This window comes from Pseudorca crassidens, chromosome 11 (genome assembly GCF_039906515.1).
Source record: "Pseudorca crassidens isolate mPseCra1 chromosome 11, mPseCra1.hap1, whole genome shotgun sequence".
Lineage (NCBI taxonomy): Eukaryota > Metazoa > Chordata > Mammalia > Artiodactyla > Delphinidae > Pseudorca > Pseudorca crassidens.
This window is the reverse complement of record NC_090306.1, coordinates 17,546,799-17,563,527: the sequence shown is the minus strand read 5'-3', so window position 1 is coordinate 17,563,527 and position 16,729 is coordinate 17,546,799. Positions and strand designations below refer to the sequence as shown.

Here is a 16,729-nt window from a genome sequence, read left to right as displayed (position 1 = left end):
ATTTTCTTGCATATTTTCTTGCATTACTTCACAACCTTTTAATTGTGAAGTAATCAAAGAAATAGAGACTCTAATAACATTAAAACATATAATTTAGATGTATGATAATGATTTTATTGGCAAAATTCTAAACTGAATAATAATTGAATAATGGAATATATCATTAAATAAATGTGATACCTAGAATAAATGTCCAGTACATTAAAAATGTTCATGCAAATGCAAATGCTTCCATTAATTGTTTTATATTACATTATGGAGGGCACAGATAAATTCTTTGTGATAAAATAATTTTATAATATTTTGGAGAGTTATCATTCTCTTATAAAACTTTGATTATATTTAGCTTTTTTCTTTTTTATTATAGAAACGATTCTTTGATAGTCCCTTTCTGCTCTCCATAAATCTCTGGCAAACTACATGAAATTGACCATTTTCACTGACCCTTATTCTGTTATTTCTAAGTGTTCACTGATAGTTTGGAATATCAGTCACATATTTAATTTTTTTCACAAAATAAAGAAAAATGACAAATGTACAGTTATACTCATTTCAGTATTCTAGCAATGCCTGGATAAACACGTGCTAGCCATATCCTGCCTAGGAAGTGGCTTTTCTGTTCATTTATAACTTGTTTCCTTGACAGTAATGTCTACTTCTCTAGAGTTCTTTAAGAATTGGTTTCTCATTACTTGTTCTTGCAGAGAGGAGAGGAAGAATGATGATGATGGTGATGGTGAAGATGCTGATGATAGTGATGATGATGATGGTGTTGATAGTGATGATGATGATAATGGTGATTATGATGATGATGGTGATGGCGATCATGGCGATGATGGTGGTGATGATGATGTTAAAGCAAAAATTATAAGAATTCTTATGTGCCGGGTACTATTCAAGGTGCATCACGCGTATGAACTCACCTAGATCTCACAGCAACCGTATAACTAGGTGCTCTTGTTATCTCCATTTTTTCCAGAGGAGAAAAATTGAGGCATAAAGAGATGAAGTAACTTGCTTAAGGTTGCGTAGTTTGCCTGTGGAAGAGGCTGAATGTTCAGTCTTCTCCAAGTACCCTCTCTACCATTGGAAGCCACATTTGAGACCACCATCTATATTAAAATTTTTTGTGAGATACGAATATGGTAATATCTATTGGCTTCTAAAATGGGATCTGTTTTTTAAAATATAAGATTATTGCTTTGTGCCAACATTGCCCTATTTTTTTACCTAAAAGGTGACATTCCACAGATTAGAATATACCTCACCTAATTTTGTATGTCTTAAAATAAATCTATATCTGTTTTTAAAGTTTACTGTGGCTTTAATTTCATATGGAATTTTAAAGAAATAAATATAATTGCTATTCTGAGAACTACAAAAGGGAGAAACCACAAAAGAAGAACACCTATGGTCAGAAAAACAAGCACAGTTTTATTTGTCTCGAAAAACAATGAAATTTTTCTAAATGCTTCGTGAGATTGAAAAATGATTATATGATTCTTAGAGGGTTTGATGTTTGTTGAAAATGATCATATTCTGTTTACAAGAAAATGACCTAGCTTCTAATGAGAGATTTGTATTTAAGAGTGCTATTCATTTTCTAATTACGCATTTTCCGGTTTAAGACTGGGGTGAGGCGGGGATGGTTTGCATAAAAACCAGTGAAAGAAGATGTTGCTTGACAAATGTGAAGGCAATCAAAAGTATCTCTTGTAGTTTCTTAGTATTCCTGGGAAAAAAAAATTTCCTGGGAAAAATTTTGTGTTTTGTCCTGTAGCATATTTTGGAATGCATTCTGTGACAAAGATGCAAAAATGCTTAAAAATTCACTCATTCCTGTATGCATTTATACAGAATGAATGCCTACACTGTGTCAGGCACAGTATTTGGCTTAGAGAATACAAAGATAAAGGAATTAGCCTTTTTTGAAGGAATCAGTAAAGGAGCCGTAAGGAGAAAATTACATGACAAGGTAGTAAGTACCTTGATAAAACTAAAGTGCTAAAAGGCACAAAGTTAGCTACCTAATCCCGGCTTGGGGTCATGGAAAACTCTCTAGCAGATGCCATGAGTTGATTCCTGAAAGACCACTAGGAATTAACAGGGCAATGGGGGTGTTCACTTTAGACAGAAGGTATAACATGTACAATGGCTTGGAGGCGTGAGTGGGCATGGCCCATCTGAGGAACAGCAGGCAATTGGGCTGGGCCGGGCAAAGGCAGAGGGTGCTGATGAGCAATAGCAAAAAAGAGAGGCTGCAGAGGTAGGCAGGGGTTATCCAGAATTGCCTGGACAAGTTGAGGGCAAGCCATTGAAGAGCTCCTCCTTGACGGGGGATTGACATGGTCAGGTTGGGGCTTGGGACAATGACTTGGGGAGCCTTGAGAAGGATGTGTTGGAGACTGAGAGATCAATTTGGATGTTGTTGCTATGATACAGAGGAAGATTGATGATGATCTGAAATAAAACTGTGGCATTGAGGATATGCATTAGTGAGGGTGGGCTAATTGCTATAAAAAACTACTGCAAATCTTCATGGCTTGATACAATAAAGTATCCTTTCTCACTCACATGTAATTTGAGGGCACCTGAGGAAGAGGAAGGGTTCTGCTCCGTGCTGTCATTTATGAACCTAAACTTCTTCTATCCAGTGGTTCCACCATTCCCCTGGGGCCATAGGGTCCTTGACTGTGTCTGCTTTATTTTGTGTTACTGACAGAGGAACGACTAGGGCAGGTGGATATTGAATATTGGGGAGAGAGATTTTAGGGTCCAGGCTGAAGTGTCATACAGCAGTTCTGTCCAGAACACATCACATGGCTCTGCCCAGCCACAAGGAATTCTGATAAGTAGTCCTCTTGCATGCTCTGGAGGAAAACAAGATGGTTTTGGTGAGCACATGCCCATGTTCAACTGTTTTTGATCTGTAAAATGTCCGTTTCATGTGGCTCAACCTGTAAGTAATAGAGACAAGAAAGTACACTCAAAAGATGTTATAAAAAGGAAACTTAGTGACCAGTTGGGTACAGAAGCTGTGAGAAGGGGAAGAATACATGTTTTAAGGCTGGGTTCAGTCACTGGTGAATGGTTGTACCATTTGTTCAGTTAAGGAATATGGTTTGTTGCAAAAGATAACAGAGGGAAGATGCTGAGTTTGAGATGCTTCCTGCAGATCTCCACAGGACTTGCTGCCTCATTTTCTCTAGACCTCTGCTAAAATGTCACTCTAAATAAAATAGCAACACCTCACCCTCTCTTTCCTATCCTCCTACTTTATTTTCTTCATGGAACTCCCCAAATCGTGTTCATTTTTGTTTATTGGGTATCTCTTCTCACTCAAATGAAGGATCCTAGGGAGCAGAGACTTTGTTTATGTTGTTCACTGCTCTATCCTATATTGCATAGAACAATGCCTGGCACATAACAGGTACTCAATAAATAATTGTTGAGTGTGTAAATGAATCAAAGTGGAAATGACCAGCAGTCTATTGGTTGTAATAATAAATGCTAATATTTATTGAGTGTTGACAATGGGACAGATACAGTTCTAAATACTTTGCAAGTATTAATTCATGTGATAAAGCATCCCTATAAGCTAGATACAACTAATATCTCTGTTTTACAGATGAAGAAACTGAAGTATATACAGCTGAAGAAACTAAACCATGCTCACAATGTTAGTTAGAGAGGAGATTCCAATGTAGGTGTTAGGGCTTCAGAGTTTACGCTCTTAACCATTATGCTATTCTGCCACATAATTTTGGAATGTTTGAGTACCGGGCTGGAGCCAGAGATCAGGAAATCATCAACATGAATTTAGATGTGAGTAGAGGTCAACCTATCCCTTGAGATTTTTTTTCAGACTGACCTGCAACTCCTATCCTGTATCAGCCAGAGAGTTCAATGCTGTCCCCAATATTTTGGGAATTTCCATAAGCTTAAATTTACATGATCATTGTTTATTGCAATTACCTGTTTCCTTCAGTTTACTTGTCACCTCATCTCATCTCCTGTGACTGGTCTCTTGCTGCTCCACATCAGTGTAGACATGGATTAAAGCTTTCTTTCCTTAACTTTTCCAAAATACTGTTCCCAAAGGCATTATGCATATGTAGCAAAATGTATAGAAGGTTTGAGGTACGAGAGCGGAGACACTGAAAAACTATCAAGGAAAGAATATAAAGATGGAACATCTGACATTTCTGTGCTTAAAAGTATTTGACCAGGGGCTTCCCTGGTGGCGCAGTGGTTGAGAGTCCGCCTGCCCATGCAGGGGACACGGGTTCGTGCCCCAGTCCGGGAGGATCCCACATGCTGCGGAGCGGCTGGGCCCGTGAGCCATGGCCGCTGAGCCTGCGTGTCTGGAGCCTGTGCTCCACAACGGGAGAGGCCACAACAGTGAGAGGCCCGTGTACCGCAAAAAAAAAAAAAAAAGTATTTGACCACCATGTCACTGGGAAGGTCTCACTTGGTGTGTTACCGCTACTCTCTAGTATCCCGGGATGTTGTTACTCCTCATTTCTTTTCTTTCTCCCTTCATCTCACCCTTTGGCTCTCCCCGCCCCCAAATTCCCATTAATTACTTATGCAGGAGTGGTTAGTTATCACTTATTTCCCTTTCTACTCCCAGGACATACTCTTAGAATTTCACCTTCAACACCCAAAGCACCCTCTACACTTAAACAAAGGGAATTCTGTTTCCAAAAAGGACTCTGGCATCAGTTGTTAAAATAGTGTTTTCCACCCATTACCAGTTTGGGTCCTAGTTTGGGAGATGAAAGGGAATGAAATCTCCCAGAGAGTATGGGTGACTTGAGATAAGAAGAAATCAGCTATGCATGGAAAGAAAGAGATCAGGAAGCAGCTAGAGAAAGATGTACTTCTGAGAAAATTTTTGTTTGTTGTTAGTTTGTTTTAAGTGAGGGAGACTTGGCCAAGAGCTCACATGGGGGAAATGGGCCAGTGGAAGGGAGTGGATGAAGATAAAGGCGATAAAGAGGGTAACATGGACCAGATCTCTGAGAAGGTGAGAAGGAGTGTATCCCAGATCACAGGTGAATGAATTCATATGGGGTGGGAGGCAAACATCTTCCCCTTAAGGAAAAGCTACAGAGTGTGATTTAAAGAGCGTTCAATCACCAGTCAGATTGAGCTGAGTTGGAATCTGGGGTCTACTATCTGCATTCCAGCTATGAAGCTTCTCTAAAAGACTTAACTGCTCTGTTCCTCAATTTCCTCCTCAGCAGAAAAGAGATAATGCCCTCTTCACAGAATTACTACAAGGCTTAAATAAGATAACACGTGTTAAGCAAGAACATTATAATAGAATTTGTTGATTATTTCTGTAATTTGATTATAGGTCTTCCAATTTCTTATCTGAGACTATCACTAATTTCATAAACAAGAGACCAAATCTACTACATTTGTTTTTTCATCTGCTTCAAAGGGATTTTGTGGTTTCATGGTCTCATTGTCATTTGGAATTTTGATTAAGTTTTGAGGGTTGACTTGTTGTCAGCAGGCCAGACCTGATCTGCATGACTGTTTAACTTAGCCATTCTTTTTCTTTTTAATTTGAAATCCTTTAGATGGGACACGTACATTCTATTTCTAGATCCGTTCCCTCTTGTCCTGTCCTTGGCCCCTGCGTATATTTTCCTAATCAGCTTAGCCCCTGGACACACTTGAGTTTTCAACCCATGATCTAAATTGATTTCTACTAAAATAGCTGATGCCACTGAAAACACGTGTGTTACTGAATCTCCAGGTAGCATTTTCTATCTTCGTTTCACTAGATCTCTTCTCAGCATCTAGCACTGTTGACAAACTTCTGAAACTCTTTTCTCTTCTGTTATTGAACACTCTCCTGATGTGTCCTCACCTCGCTGCCCATCTACCTGTTGCTAGAATTCTACCCGCTTTGCCCACCATTTAAATGCTATAGTTTGTCAGTGTTTCATATGTTGGCCCATTGCTCTTCTGGGTGATCTTATGTCCAGAGCTCAGAAGGTCCAAAATTGGGTAATAATCTTTCCCCTCAAACCACCTTCTCTTGTGTTTTATATCATGATGAGAGGAGCCACCAGAATTGAAAACACCCTCGCACCTAGGAGGGACACAGATCTAACAACTGGTGCAGCATTCATACTAAATCAGCATGGACACTGCCCCTAGACCTCACCACTGCTTTCTAGTGATGTTAAGCCCTGGTCCTCCCAGTCACCAAAGTCAGTTTCTCTTTCCTCTCCTATAGCCCCTGGGGGAACACCCTTATCATCTCCCTCACAGAGGAAAAATGCTCTCCATTTTTCCTTATGAGTAAAATCTCAACCTTGATTGGCAGTAGGTCAATCTTTTTTTTTTTTTTTTTTTTTTGCGGTGCACGGGCCTCTCACTGTTGTGGCCTCTCCCATTGTGGATCACGGGCTCCGGACGTGCAGGCTCAGCGGCCATGGCTCACGGGCCCAACCGTTCCGCGGCATGTGGGATCTTCCCGGACCGGGGCACGAACCTGTGTCCCCTGCATCGGCAGGTGGACTGTCAACCACGGTGCCACCAGGGAAGCCCAGTAGGTCAATCTTTTATACTGCCCTGTGCACCAAGCTAGCCTCATCGCTAGCTACTCCCAAGGTGCTAAAGCTCTACCATATTAAATTATCTGCATTTTCCAGAAGTCCTCCTCTCTCCCCTCTGTGCCTTTGCCCACACTGCTCTCTCAGGCAGGAATGCTTTCTCCTCAGTTCCATGTACATAGCCAACTTCTGCTCAGTCTTCAAAATTCAGTTCAGATATATCCGTCTCTGAAAGGCCTGTCCTAAATTTCTCTCCTCTTAGCCACATCCCCAGTTTAGGTTTGGAAGCTTCACCTTGCAAATATTTTTTAAAGTTTGCATTCTTAGGGCACGTTTTAATATGTACTATGTATGAAGGGAATAGCTTGGTATGAAGTGTTGTTTGCAATCTGGTAAAATATTTTCTTGTGGAAGAGGCACCCCTGTAGGATGAGAAGGTCCAGAGGAGGAAAGTATAGTAAATCAACACAAAAATCAATGTTCGTTGACAGAGGAAAAGGAAGCAACAGCTGGGTAAACAAACAGCTGCGCAAAGAGACAGAAAAATGACAGCAACCATGAACGTGGCAGATAGTCCAAAATATTAAAAAAGCAAGTGAATAACAGGAGGAAATGAGTTAGCATGCTGGAAAATTGCTGAAACATTTGAACAGGAAGTAACTAATAAGAAAAGTGTTCAAATAAAAGTTACAGAGAAGAAAATTAGAACAAATATTCTGTGTAAAAGAAGTGAACTTTTAAAATGAAATATACTTAAAAGATAAATTAACTTGAAAACTTGTGACTCTTTTTGTAAATGTGGTTTATATGGTACAGACAACATTATAATAATATTAAAAACTTAAAAAGAATAAAATTACACCCTAGGCCTAATTTACTGGTGTGTTGAAAAAAGTAAGCTAAAAACTCACAATTGTCTTACTTTACATTTATATGAATATTAAGCTGCCTGACCTTTCAAAAGGAAATATCTAATAACACAAGTAACACATAAATATATTCAGCTTCTAAAGAACAGAAGCATTCCAGATAAGGCTGGACCCTCTTTTACTGCCCTATACCCACTGCTCTCCCCAGAGGTAACCATTGTTTTGAGTTTATTGTGTATCCTTCCAACATTTTCCCATACATTTATATACATATGTGAAAATATATATCTTTATCCTGTATGATAATCCACTATACAAATTGCTGTAGTAATTCTGCATCTTCATCATTTTCATGTAACATTTTGTCCTGGAAATATTTCTGCTTCCTTACAAATAGAGTCATGTTATTAAAGAATTGCCTTGTATTCATAGAGTGGACATACCACTGTTTTGCCATTCCCTGAGTGATGGACACTTAGGTTGTTTCTGATTTTCTGCATACTTCAGCAAACATTCATGAATATTAACTTGGTTCCATGTGCCAGACACCCTGTGCTCTAGATTTAGGGGTAGACAAAATAAAGTCCCCTTTATATACATTCAAGAGGATACAAACAATAAACAAAGATATATATATATATATATCTTTGTTTACTATATATATGTAGTAAAATGTCATGTAGTGATAGGTATAATGGACAAATGCAACAAATGTGAGAGAGATGGGGGTGGTCAGGAAAGATGTATTTGATGTGCTTTCATTTGAGCCAAGACTTAAAAGAGAAGTGAGGGAGGTTCTATAAATATCAGAAGCACCCTCAGAGAAACGGAAGTGCTGGATCAGTAGGTGTGCATGTTGAAGATGCCAAATCACCTTCCAAACTGTAACAATTCATGCTTCCATTTGAAGCATAAAGTACCCCTTTTTCATACTCTTTCTAATACTTGTTATTATCATGTTCCTTAACTTTTACCGATTGGATATGTAGAAAACTGTTATTTCACTGTAGTTTTAATTGTTACAGTTTTTAAAAATTGATATAAATGTATGATTTGAATGCTAGTGAGGTTGTGCATATGTTAATATGTATGTTGGCCCTTTGAATTTCCTCGTCTCAGACTCGACAGCTCATTGTGCATTTGTCTATTGTGTTATTTGTATATTATTGATTTTTATTGTTTGTATTCTGGATATTAATCCTTTGGGGGGTTTTTTGCTTTTTTTAAACATCTTTATTGGAGTATAATTGCTTTACAATGGTGTGTTAGTTTCTGCTGTATAACAAAATGAATCAGCTATACATATACATATATCCGCATATCTCCTCCCTCTTGCGTCTCCCTCCCACCCTCCCTATCCCACCCCTCTAGGTGGTCACAAAGCACCCAGCTGATCTCCCTGTGCTATGCAGCTGTTTCCCACTAGCTATCTATTTTACGCTTGGTAGTGTATATATGTCAGTGCCACTCTCTCACTTCGTCCCAGGTTACCCTTCCCCCTCCCCGTGTTCTCAAGTCCATTCTCCACATCTGTGTCTTTATTCTTGTCCTGCCTCTACGTTCTTCAGAACAACTTTTTATTTTTTCTTAGATTCCATAAATATGTGTTAGCATGCGGTTAATCCTTTGTTATGCATGTTGTAAACATTTTCTCTCAATCTGTTGCTTGTCTTATTAATTACATAACCTTTATCTTATAGAAATATTTAATTTTGAAGCAGTCATGTTTATCCATCTTTTCCTTTATGGATTTTGCTTTTAGGGCCTTATTTAACAAGGCCGTTTGTATCCCAAGGTCTTAAAAGTATTTTCTTATATTTTCTTCTAATTTTAGAATATATTTTTATTCCATCTGGAACTTAATTTTCTGAACACTATGAGGGAGGAATTTATCTTAGTTTCTATTATTTGGCTTGCCAGTTGTCCCAGTACAATTTATGGAAGTCAGTTTTTATGAATTGGTTTGAAATGTCACTTTCATCATATAGGAAATCCCTAAATATGCCTAGTTCCATTTTTAGACTCTTTATAGATTGTCTGCTGTTTCATGGATTCTGTTGTGTTTTTATTACTATAGTTTTATAATCAGTTTTGATATTTGGTAAGTTAAGTCCTTCCTGTATTCTTCTTTTATCTAAAATTGCCTTGAGTATGTATACTTGATTTACCTTTCATGTGAATTTTAGATTCATCATATAAAATTTTATTTTAAAATAATATTGGAATTTTGGTTGAGATTGCATTGAACCTATAAATTTATTTGGGGAGACCTCTTTCAGTATTCATTATTGTCTCCATAAAAATGTTATATATTTATTTTTAGGTTTCTTTCAAGGTGTTTGGGGACATGTTGCTATTACAAATAAACCTTTGATACTATGGGTTTTTTTAATATATGCTTGCTCTTGTGTAGGGAAACTATGGATTTTTTAAAGACTTTATTTTTTCAGAGCGGTTTTAGGTTTGCGGCAAAATTGAGAGGAAAGTACAAAGATTTCCCATATGTGCCCAACCCCACACATGCCTAGCCTCCCCCATTATCAACATCTCCCACTAGAGGTACTTTTGTTACCATTGATGAACCTACATTAACACATTATAATCACCCAAAGTCCATAGTTTGCATTGCAGTTCAGTCTTGATATTGTACATTTTATGGGTTTGGACAAATGTATAGTGACATGTATCCATCATTACAGTATCATACAGAATATTTTCACTGCCCTAAAAATCCTCTATGCTCTACCTATTCATCCCTCTCTCCTCCTCCAACCCCTGGCAACCACTGATCTTTATGTTATACTATATCTGTAGCTTTGCCTTTTCCAGAATGTCATATAGTTGCAGTCATACAGTGTGTAGCCTTTTCAGATTGGCTTCTTTCACTTAATAATCTGCCTTTAAGGTTTCTCCCTGTCTTTTAATGGCTTCGTAGTTCATTTCATTTTAGTGTTGATCATATTCTGTTGGATTGAAATAATACAGTTTCTTTATTCATTCACCTAGTAAGGACATCTTGGTTGCTCCCAAGTTTTGACAATTACGAATAAAGCTGCTATAAGTACATGTGTACAAGTTTTTATGTGGACATAAGTTTTCAACATCTTTGAGTTGAAGGAGCATGATTGCTGGATGGTGTGGTAAGAGTACGCTTAATTTTGTAAGAAACCACCACACTGTCTTCCAAAGTGGCTGTACCATTTTGTATTCCCAACAGCAGTGAATGAGAATCCTTGTTATTTCACGTCCTCACAAGTATTTGGTGGTGTCAGTGTTCTGGATTTTGGCCGTCCTCATAGATGGGTAGTGGTATCTCATTGTTGCTTTCATTTGACTATCCCTGATAATGTGTGATGTGGAACATCTTTTCATATGATTATTTGCCATCTGGTGAGATGTCAGAGTCTTTGGCCCATTTTTTAATTGAGTTGTTTGTTTTCTTATTGTTGAGTTTTAACAGTTCTTTGTATATTTTAGATAACAGCTCTTTATCAGCTGCGTATTTTGCATATATTTTCTCCCAGGCTGTGGCTTGTCTTCTCATTCTCCTGACATTGTCTTTCACAGAGCAGAAAATTTTTAATGAAGTCCAGCTTATCAATTATTTCTTTCATGGATTGTGCCTTTGGTGTTTTATCTAAAAAGTTATCGCCATACTCAGTGTCATCTAGATTTTCTCTTGAATTGTCTTCTAGGAGTTTTATAGTTTTGCATTTTACATTTAAGTTTATGTTCCATTTTGAGTTAACTTTTGTGAAGAGTGTAAAGTCGGTGTCTAGATTCACTTTTTGGCATGTGGATGTCCACTTGCTCCAGCACCATTTGTTAAAACGACTGTCTTTGTTCCACTGTATTGCCTTTGCTCCTTTGTCAAAGACCCACTGTATTTATGTGGGTCTATTTCTGGGCTCCCCATTCTGTTACATTGATCTATTTATTCTTTTACCAATTCCATACTGTCTTGATTTCTGTGCCTTTATAGTAAGTGTTGAAGTTGGGTAGTGTCAGTCCCCCAACTTCATTCTTCTCCTTCAATATTGTATTGGCTACTCTCAGTCTTTTGCCTCTCCATATAAATTTTAGAATCAATTTGTTGATATCCACAAAAGAACTTGCTGGGATTTTGATTGGGGTTGCACGGAATCTATAAATCAAGTTGGGAAGAACTGACATCTTGAGAATATTGAGTCTTCTTATTTGTAAACATGTGATGTCTCTCCATTTATTTAGTTCCTCGATTTTTATTTAGTTCATTAGAGTCTTGTAGTTTTCCTCACACAGATCTTGTACATATTTTGTTAGATTTATGCCTAAGTATTTCATTTTGGGGGTTGCTAGTATAAATTGTATTGTGTTTTTTATTTCAAATTCCACTTGTTATTACTGATATATACGAAAGCAATTAACTTTTGTATATTAACCCTGTATCCTGCAGCCTTATTAGTTCCAGGAGCATTTTCAATTCTTTCAGATTTTCTACATGTCATCTGAAAAGACAGTTTTATTTATTCCTTCTCAATCTGTATACCTTTCACTTCCTTTTCGTATCTAATTGTATTAACAATGACTTCCAGTATAATGTTGAAAGTAGTGGTGAGATCCTTGACTTGGAGACATCCTTGGCTTGTTCCCAACGTTAGTGGGAGGGCTTCAAGTTTCTCACCATAAAGTATTATGTTAGGTGTAGGTTTTTTATAGATATTTTTTTAATCAAGCTGAGGAAGTTCTCTCCTAGTTTAACTATGGATTTTTAGAAGTTGATCTAGACTTTATTGGTTTTAATAAATAATTTTTCAGTTGGTTCTCTTATATATTCTAGACAGGTAATTATATCATCTGTAAATATTGACTTCCTCTTGTAAACATACTTGAAATATGTTTTCCAGTGCAGTATGTATATTTTTATGTGGTTGATGATCTGGACTTTATGATAATAATTGTTTTAATATATTTATGTATATATATCATACTATATATTTTCTTGTGTGACATAATGTGGTCATTTTAGAAACTTTCTATTCATGTTTAAAATAATAGACATTTTAAAATTAAAGACTTAATTATGATTGTGGGTTTGTGAATACCTATCTATCTGAATTTTAAGCAGTTTTGCTAAATATATATATATATATATTTTTTTTTTTTGCCTTACGCGGGCCTCTCACTGTTGTGGCCTCTACCGTTGCGGAGCACAGGCTCCGGACGCGCAGGCTCTGCGGCCATGGCTCACGGGCCCAGCCGCTCCACGGCATGTGGGATCTTCCCGGACCGGGGCACGAATCCGTGTCCCCTGCATCGGCAGGCGGACTCTCAACCACTGCGCCACTAGGGAAGCCCGCTAAATATATTTTGAAACTATCTTGTTAGGTGCATAAAGTTTCTGGACTGTTACACTTTTGGGTGGTGTTGTTCATTGGATCAATAGACATTAGTTTATATTTTTAATTTATTTTATTGAAGTATAGTTGATTGACAATGTTTTGTTAATTTTTGCTGTACAGCAAAGTGATTCAGTTATACACATATATATATTCTTTATTTTCTATTTTTATGATTTAAAAAATTTAATATCTGTTTTACCAAAATATTATGTGTATAATACATAGTTTTCAAGATCAAACAATATGACTGCTTTCAAATAGAAAGCAGGAATTTCCTGTCATACACTCCCGCAGGAAATATTTCAAGGCCTTCAACTTCTCTAGCTGATATTTCTCTTGTTACGTTTTAAAGCAGCATGCTTAATCGCAATTAAAATTTTTTTCCATTTATCTATAGATATTTTATGAAAAAATTAAGATTTTTCTCTCTTAAAGTGCTCCTCACAGCACCACTCCCCTATACACACTTACACTTTCTTGTTCTCTCAGTACAGATATATCACAATCAAATCAATAGTCAGTGCTTACCTTAGTGTCTATCTAAGTACTGTTCACATCTGAGACAAAAAGTCTATTACAAGTATTTAATATCCGGTTCAACTTTTAATTTTTCCCCAGAGTAAATAAAGGCTTTCCATGCAACAGTCACTAATTCATCTCCAGACTCCCATTAGAGCTGCAAATCTTCTTTCATTACTGCCTACATGCTAGTCTGTCAGAGTCACTTTTTTGTTGTTGAGACATCCTTTTATTTATTTATTCATTTATTTTCTTGTTAGCATGCGGTATTTGTTTTTCTCTTTCTGACTTACTTCACTCTGTATGACAGACTCTAGGTCCATCCACCTCACTACAAATAACTCAATTTCGTTTCTTTTTTTGCCCTCTTTATTTTTGATTTTTTTTAACATCTTTACTGGAGGATAATTGCTTTACAATGGTGTGTTAGTTTCTGCTTTATAGCAAAGTGAATCAGCTATACGTATACACACATCCCTATATCCCCTCCCTCTTGCATCTCTCTCCCACCCTCCCTATCCCACCCCTCTAGGTGGTCGCAAAGCACCAATCTCCCTGTGCTATGTGGCTGCTTCCCACTAGCTATTTGGTAGTGTATACATGTCCATGCCACTCTCTCACTTCATCCCAGCTTACCCTTCCCACTCCCCATGTCCTCAAGTCCATTCTCTACATCTGCGTCTTTATGCCTATCCTGCCCCTAAGTTCTTCAGAACCTTTTTTTTTTTTTTTTTTAGATTCCTTATATATGTGTTAACATACAGTATACGTTTTTCTCTTTCTGACTTACTTCACTCTGTATGACAGACTCTAGATCCATCCACCTCACTACAAATAACTCAGTTTCTTTTTGTGGCTGAGTAATATTCCACTGTATACATGTGCCACATCTTCTTTATCCATTCGTCTGTCTATGGACACTTAGGTTGCTTCCATGTCCTGGCTATTGTAAATAGAGCTGCAGTGAACATTGTGGTACATGACTCTTTCAGTTATGGTTTTCTCAGGGTATATGACCAGTAGTGGGATTGCTGGGTCATTTGGTAGTTCTATTTTTAGTTTTTTAAGGAACCTCCATACTGTTCTCCTTAGTGGCTGTACCAATTTACATTCCCACCAACAGTGCAAGAGGGTTCCCTTTTCTCCACACCCTCTCCAGAATTTATTGTTTGTAGATTTTTTGATGATGGCCATTCTGACTGGTGTGAGGTGATACCTCATTGTAGTTTTGACTTGCATTTCTCTAATGATTAGTGATGTTGAGCATCCTTTCATGTGTTTGTTGGCAATCTGTATATCTTCTTTGGAGAAATGTCTATTTAGGTCTTCTGCCCATTTTGGGATTGGGTTGTTTGTTTTTTTGATATTGAGCTGCATGAGCTACTTGTAAATTTTGGAGATAAATCCTTTGTCAGTTGCTTCATTTGCAAATATTTTCTCCCATTCTGAGGGTTGTCTTTTCGTCTTGTTTATGGTTTCCTTTGCTGTGCAAAAGGTTTTAAGTTTCATTAGGTCCCATTTGTTTATTTTTGTTTTTATTTCCATTTCTCTAGGAGCTGGGTCAAAAAGGATCTTGCTGTGATTTATGTCAAAGGGTGTTCTTCCTCGGTTTTTCTCTAAGAGTTTGATAGTGTCTGGCCTTACATTTAGGTCTTTACTCCATTTTCAGTTTATTTTTGTGTATGGTGTTAGGGAGTGTTCTAACTTCATTCTTTTACATGTGGCTGTCCCAGTTTTCCCAGCACCACTTATTGAAGAGGCTGTCTTTTCTCCATTGTATGTTCTTGCCTCCTTTATCAAAGTAAGGCAACCATATGTGTGTGGGTTTATCTCTGAGCTTTCTATCCTGTTCCATTGATCTATATTTCTGTTTTCGTGCCAGTACCATACTGTCTTGATGACTGTAGCTTTGTAGTATAGTTTGAAGTCCAGGAGCCTGATTCCTCCAGCTGTGTTTTTCTTTCTCAAAATTGCTTTGGCTATTTGGGGTCTTTTGTGTTTCCATACAAATTGTGAAATTTTTTGTTCTAGTTCTGTGAAAAATATCATTGGTAGTTTGATAGGGATTGCATTGAATCTGTAGATTGCTTTGGGTAGTAGAGTCATTTTCACAATATTGATTCTTCCAATCCAAGAACATGGTATATCTCTCCATCTATTTGTATCATCATTAATTTTTTTCATCAGTGTCTTATAGTTTTCTGCATACAGGTCTTTTGTCTCCTTAGGTAGGTTTATTCCTAGGTATTTTATTCTTTTTGTTGCAATGGTAAATGGGAGTGTTTCCTTAATTTCTGATTCAGATTTTTCATCATTAGTGTGTAGGAATGCAAGAGATTTCTGTGCAATTTTGTATCCTGCTACTTTACCAAATTCATTGATTAGCTCTAGTAGTTTTCTGGTAGCATCTTTAGGATTCTCTATGTATAAACATCCTTTTAGAAACTATCTTTTTCTCTCATAGAATCTGATTGATGGCTTTCTCAGCCTGCTGTGTAAACTGTCTTCCTGGAGATTTCCTTTACCAGAATCCATCTGTTGTTATATGTTCTAATTACTAACAGCTCTTTCTTGTTACCTAAATTTTTTTTTCATTTTATAGCATCTAAGTCTTAGTTCATGGGTGCAAATATTAATTAATAATTAATATTTCTAAACAAACTAATTATAGACTTTTAAGAGTTTTCTTCTGCCTCTTTAATGATCTTGTTTTTTTCTGAGTTCTTTCGTTCTTCCATTCTGTTCTCTGACTTTCGTGTTGGAGGCTTTCCTTCAATGTCTTCTGATCTTGAATATCTGTTCTTGTTTGGAGACTGGAAGCTCTGTGCAGGGACTGGACCTGTTGACAGGTGGGCTTCACTCTCAGTTGAACAGAAGGTGGCAAGGTGGCTTTCTCTTGGGTGACTCCCAAGTGTCATAATCTACAGGTCTCTCTCTTGGCCTGGCTGCCAACACTGTATGAATTGAAGAGAATCCCCAGTTTCCTGTTGACTGGGCCAGGTATCATCTGGGCACACAGCCACTGTTCCTCCCTAGAGGCTGACACTACCTCTCCACTACACACAGTGATAATTGGCCAATGCAGGATTTTAGGGTTCGACCCACCTGCATGTTCCTGCTGCCCTATAATCTGAACAATAACCTTGTTGATTGTTCCAAGACACCCACCTTCTCCAGTATCTCCTGCCTTAAGGAATAGGGCACAACTACCTTTTAGAGTAATGCTTGGCAACTTAGTTTATGTTCTGCCTTCCTTCTATAAGCTTTCTGTTTTCAGAAGTATTCCAGATGTGAGGATTGACTGAAGGTTTGCCTTCTTTTCTTTTTTTAGGATAAAGGTAGATTTTTTTAAAAAACATCTTTTCTCTTATTTCTAGAGATTTGC

At 37.4% G+C, this 16,729-nt stretch overlaps 1 protein-coding gene across 6 annotated transcripts in view; it reads left to right on the top strand.

Annotated features, from left to right (window-relative positions):
• Window positions 1-16,729, top strand: part of ST8SIA1 (ST8 alpha-N-acetyl-neuraminide alpha-2,8-sialyltransferase 1) — a 155,492-nt gene that overhangs the window by 126,320 nt on the left and 12,443 nt on the right. Inside the window, exon 5 of one of the 6 annotated variants that reach the window (XM_067695890.1) lies at window positions 714-1,316. The exons of 2 other annotated variants lie outside the window; for them this stretch is intronic. In XM_067695890.1, the coding sequence (XP_067551991.1) occupies window positions 714-927 (214 nt within the window). In that variant the 3' untranslated portion in view covers window positions 928-1,316. Of the gene's footprint in view, window positions 1-704; window positions 1,317-16,729 lie in introns of those variants that run through there. 3 more of the 6 variants (XM_067695889.1, XM_067695893.1, XM_067695892.1) reach the window with 3 other exon arrangements.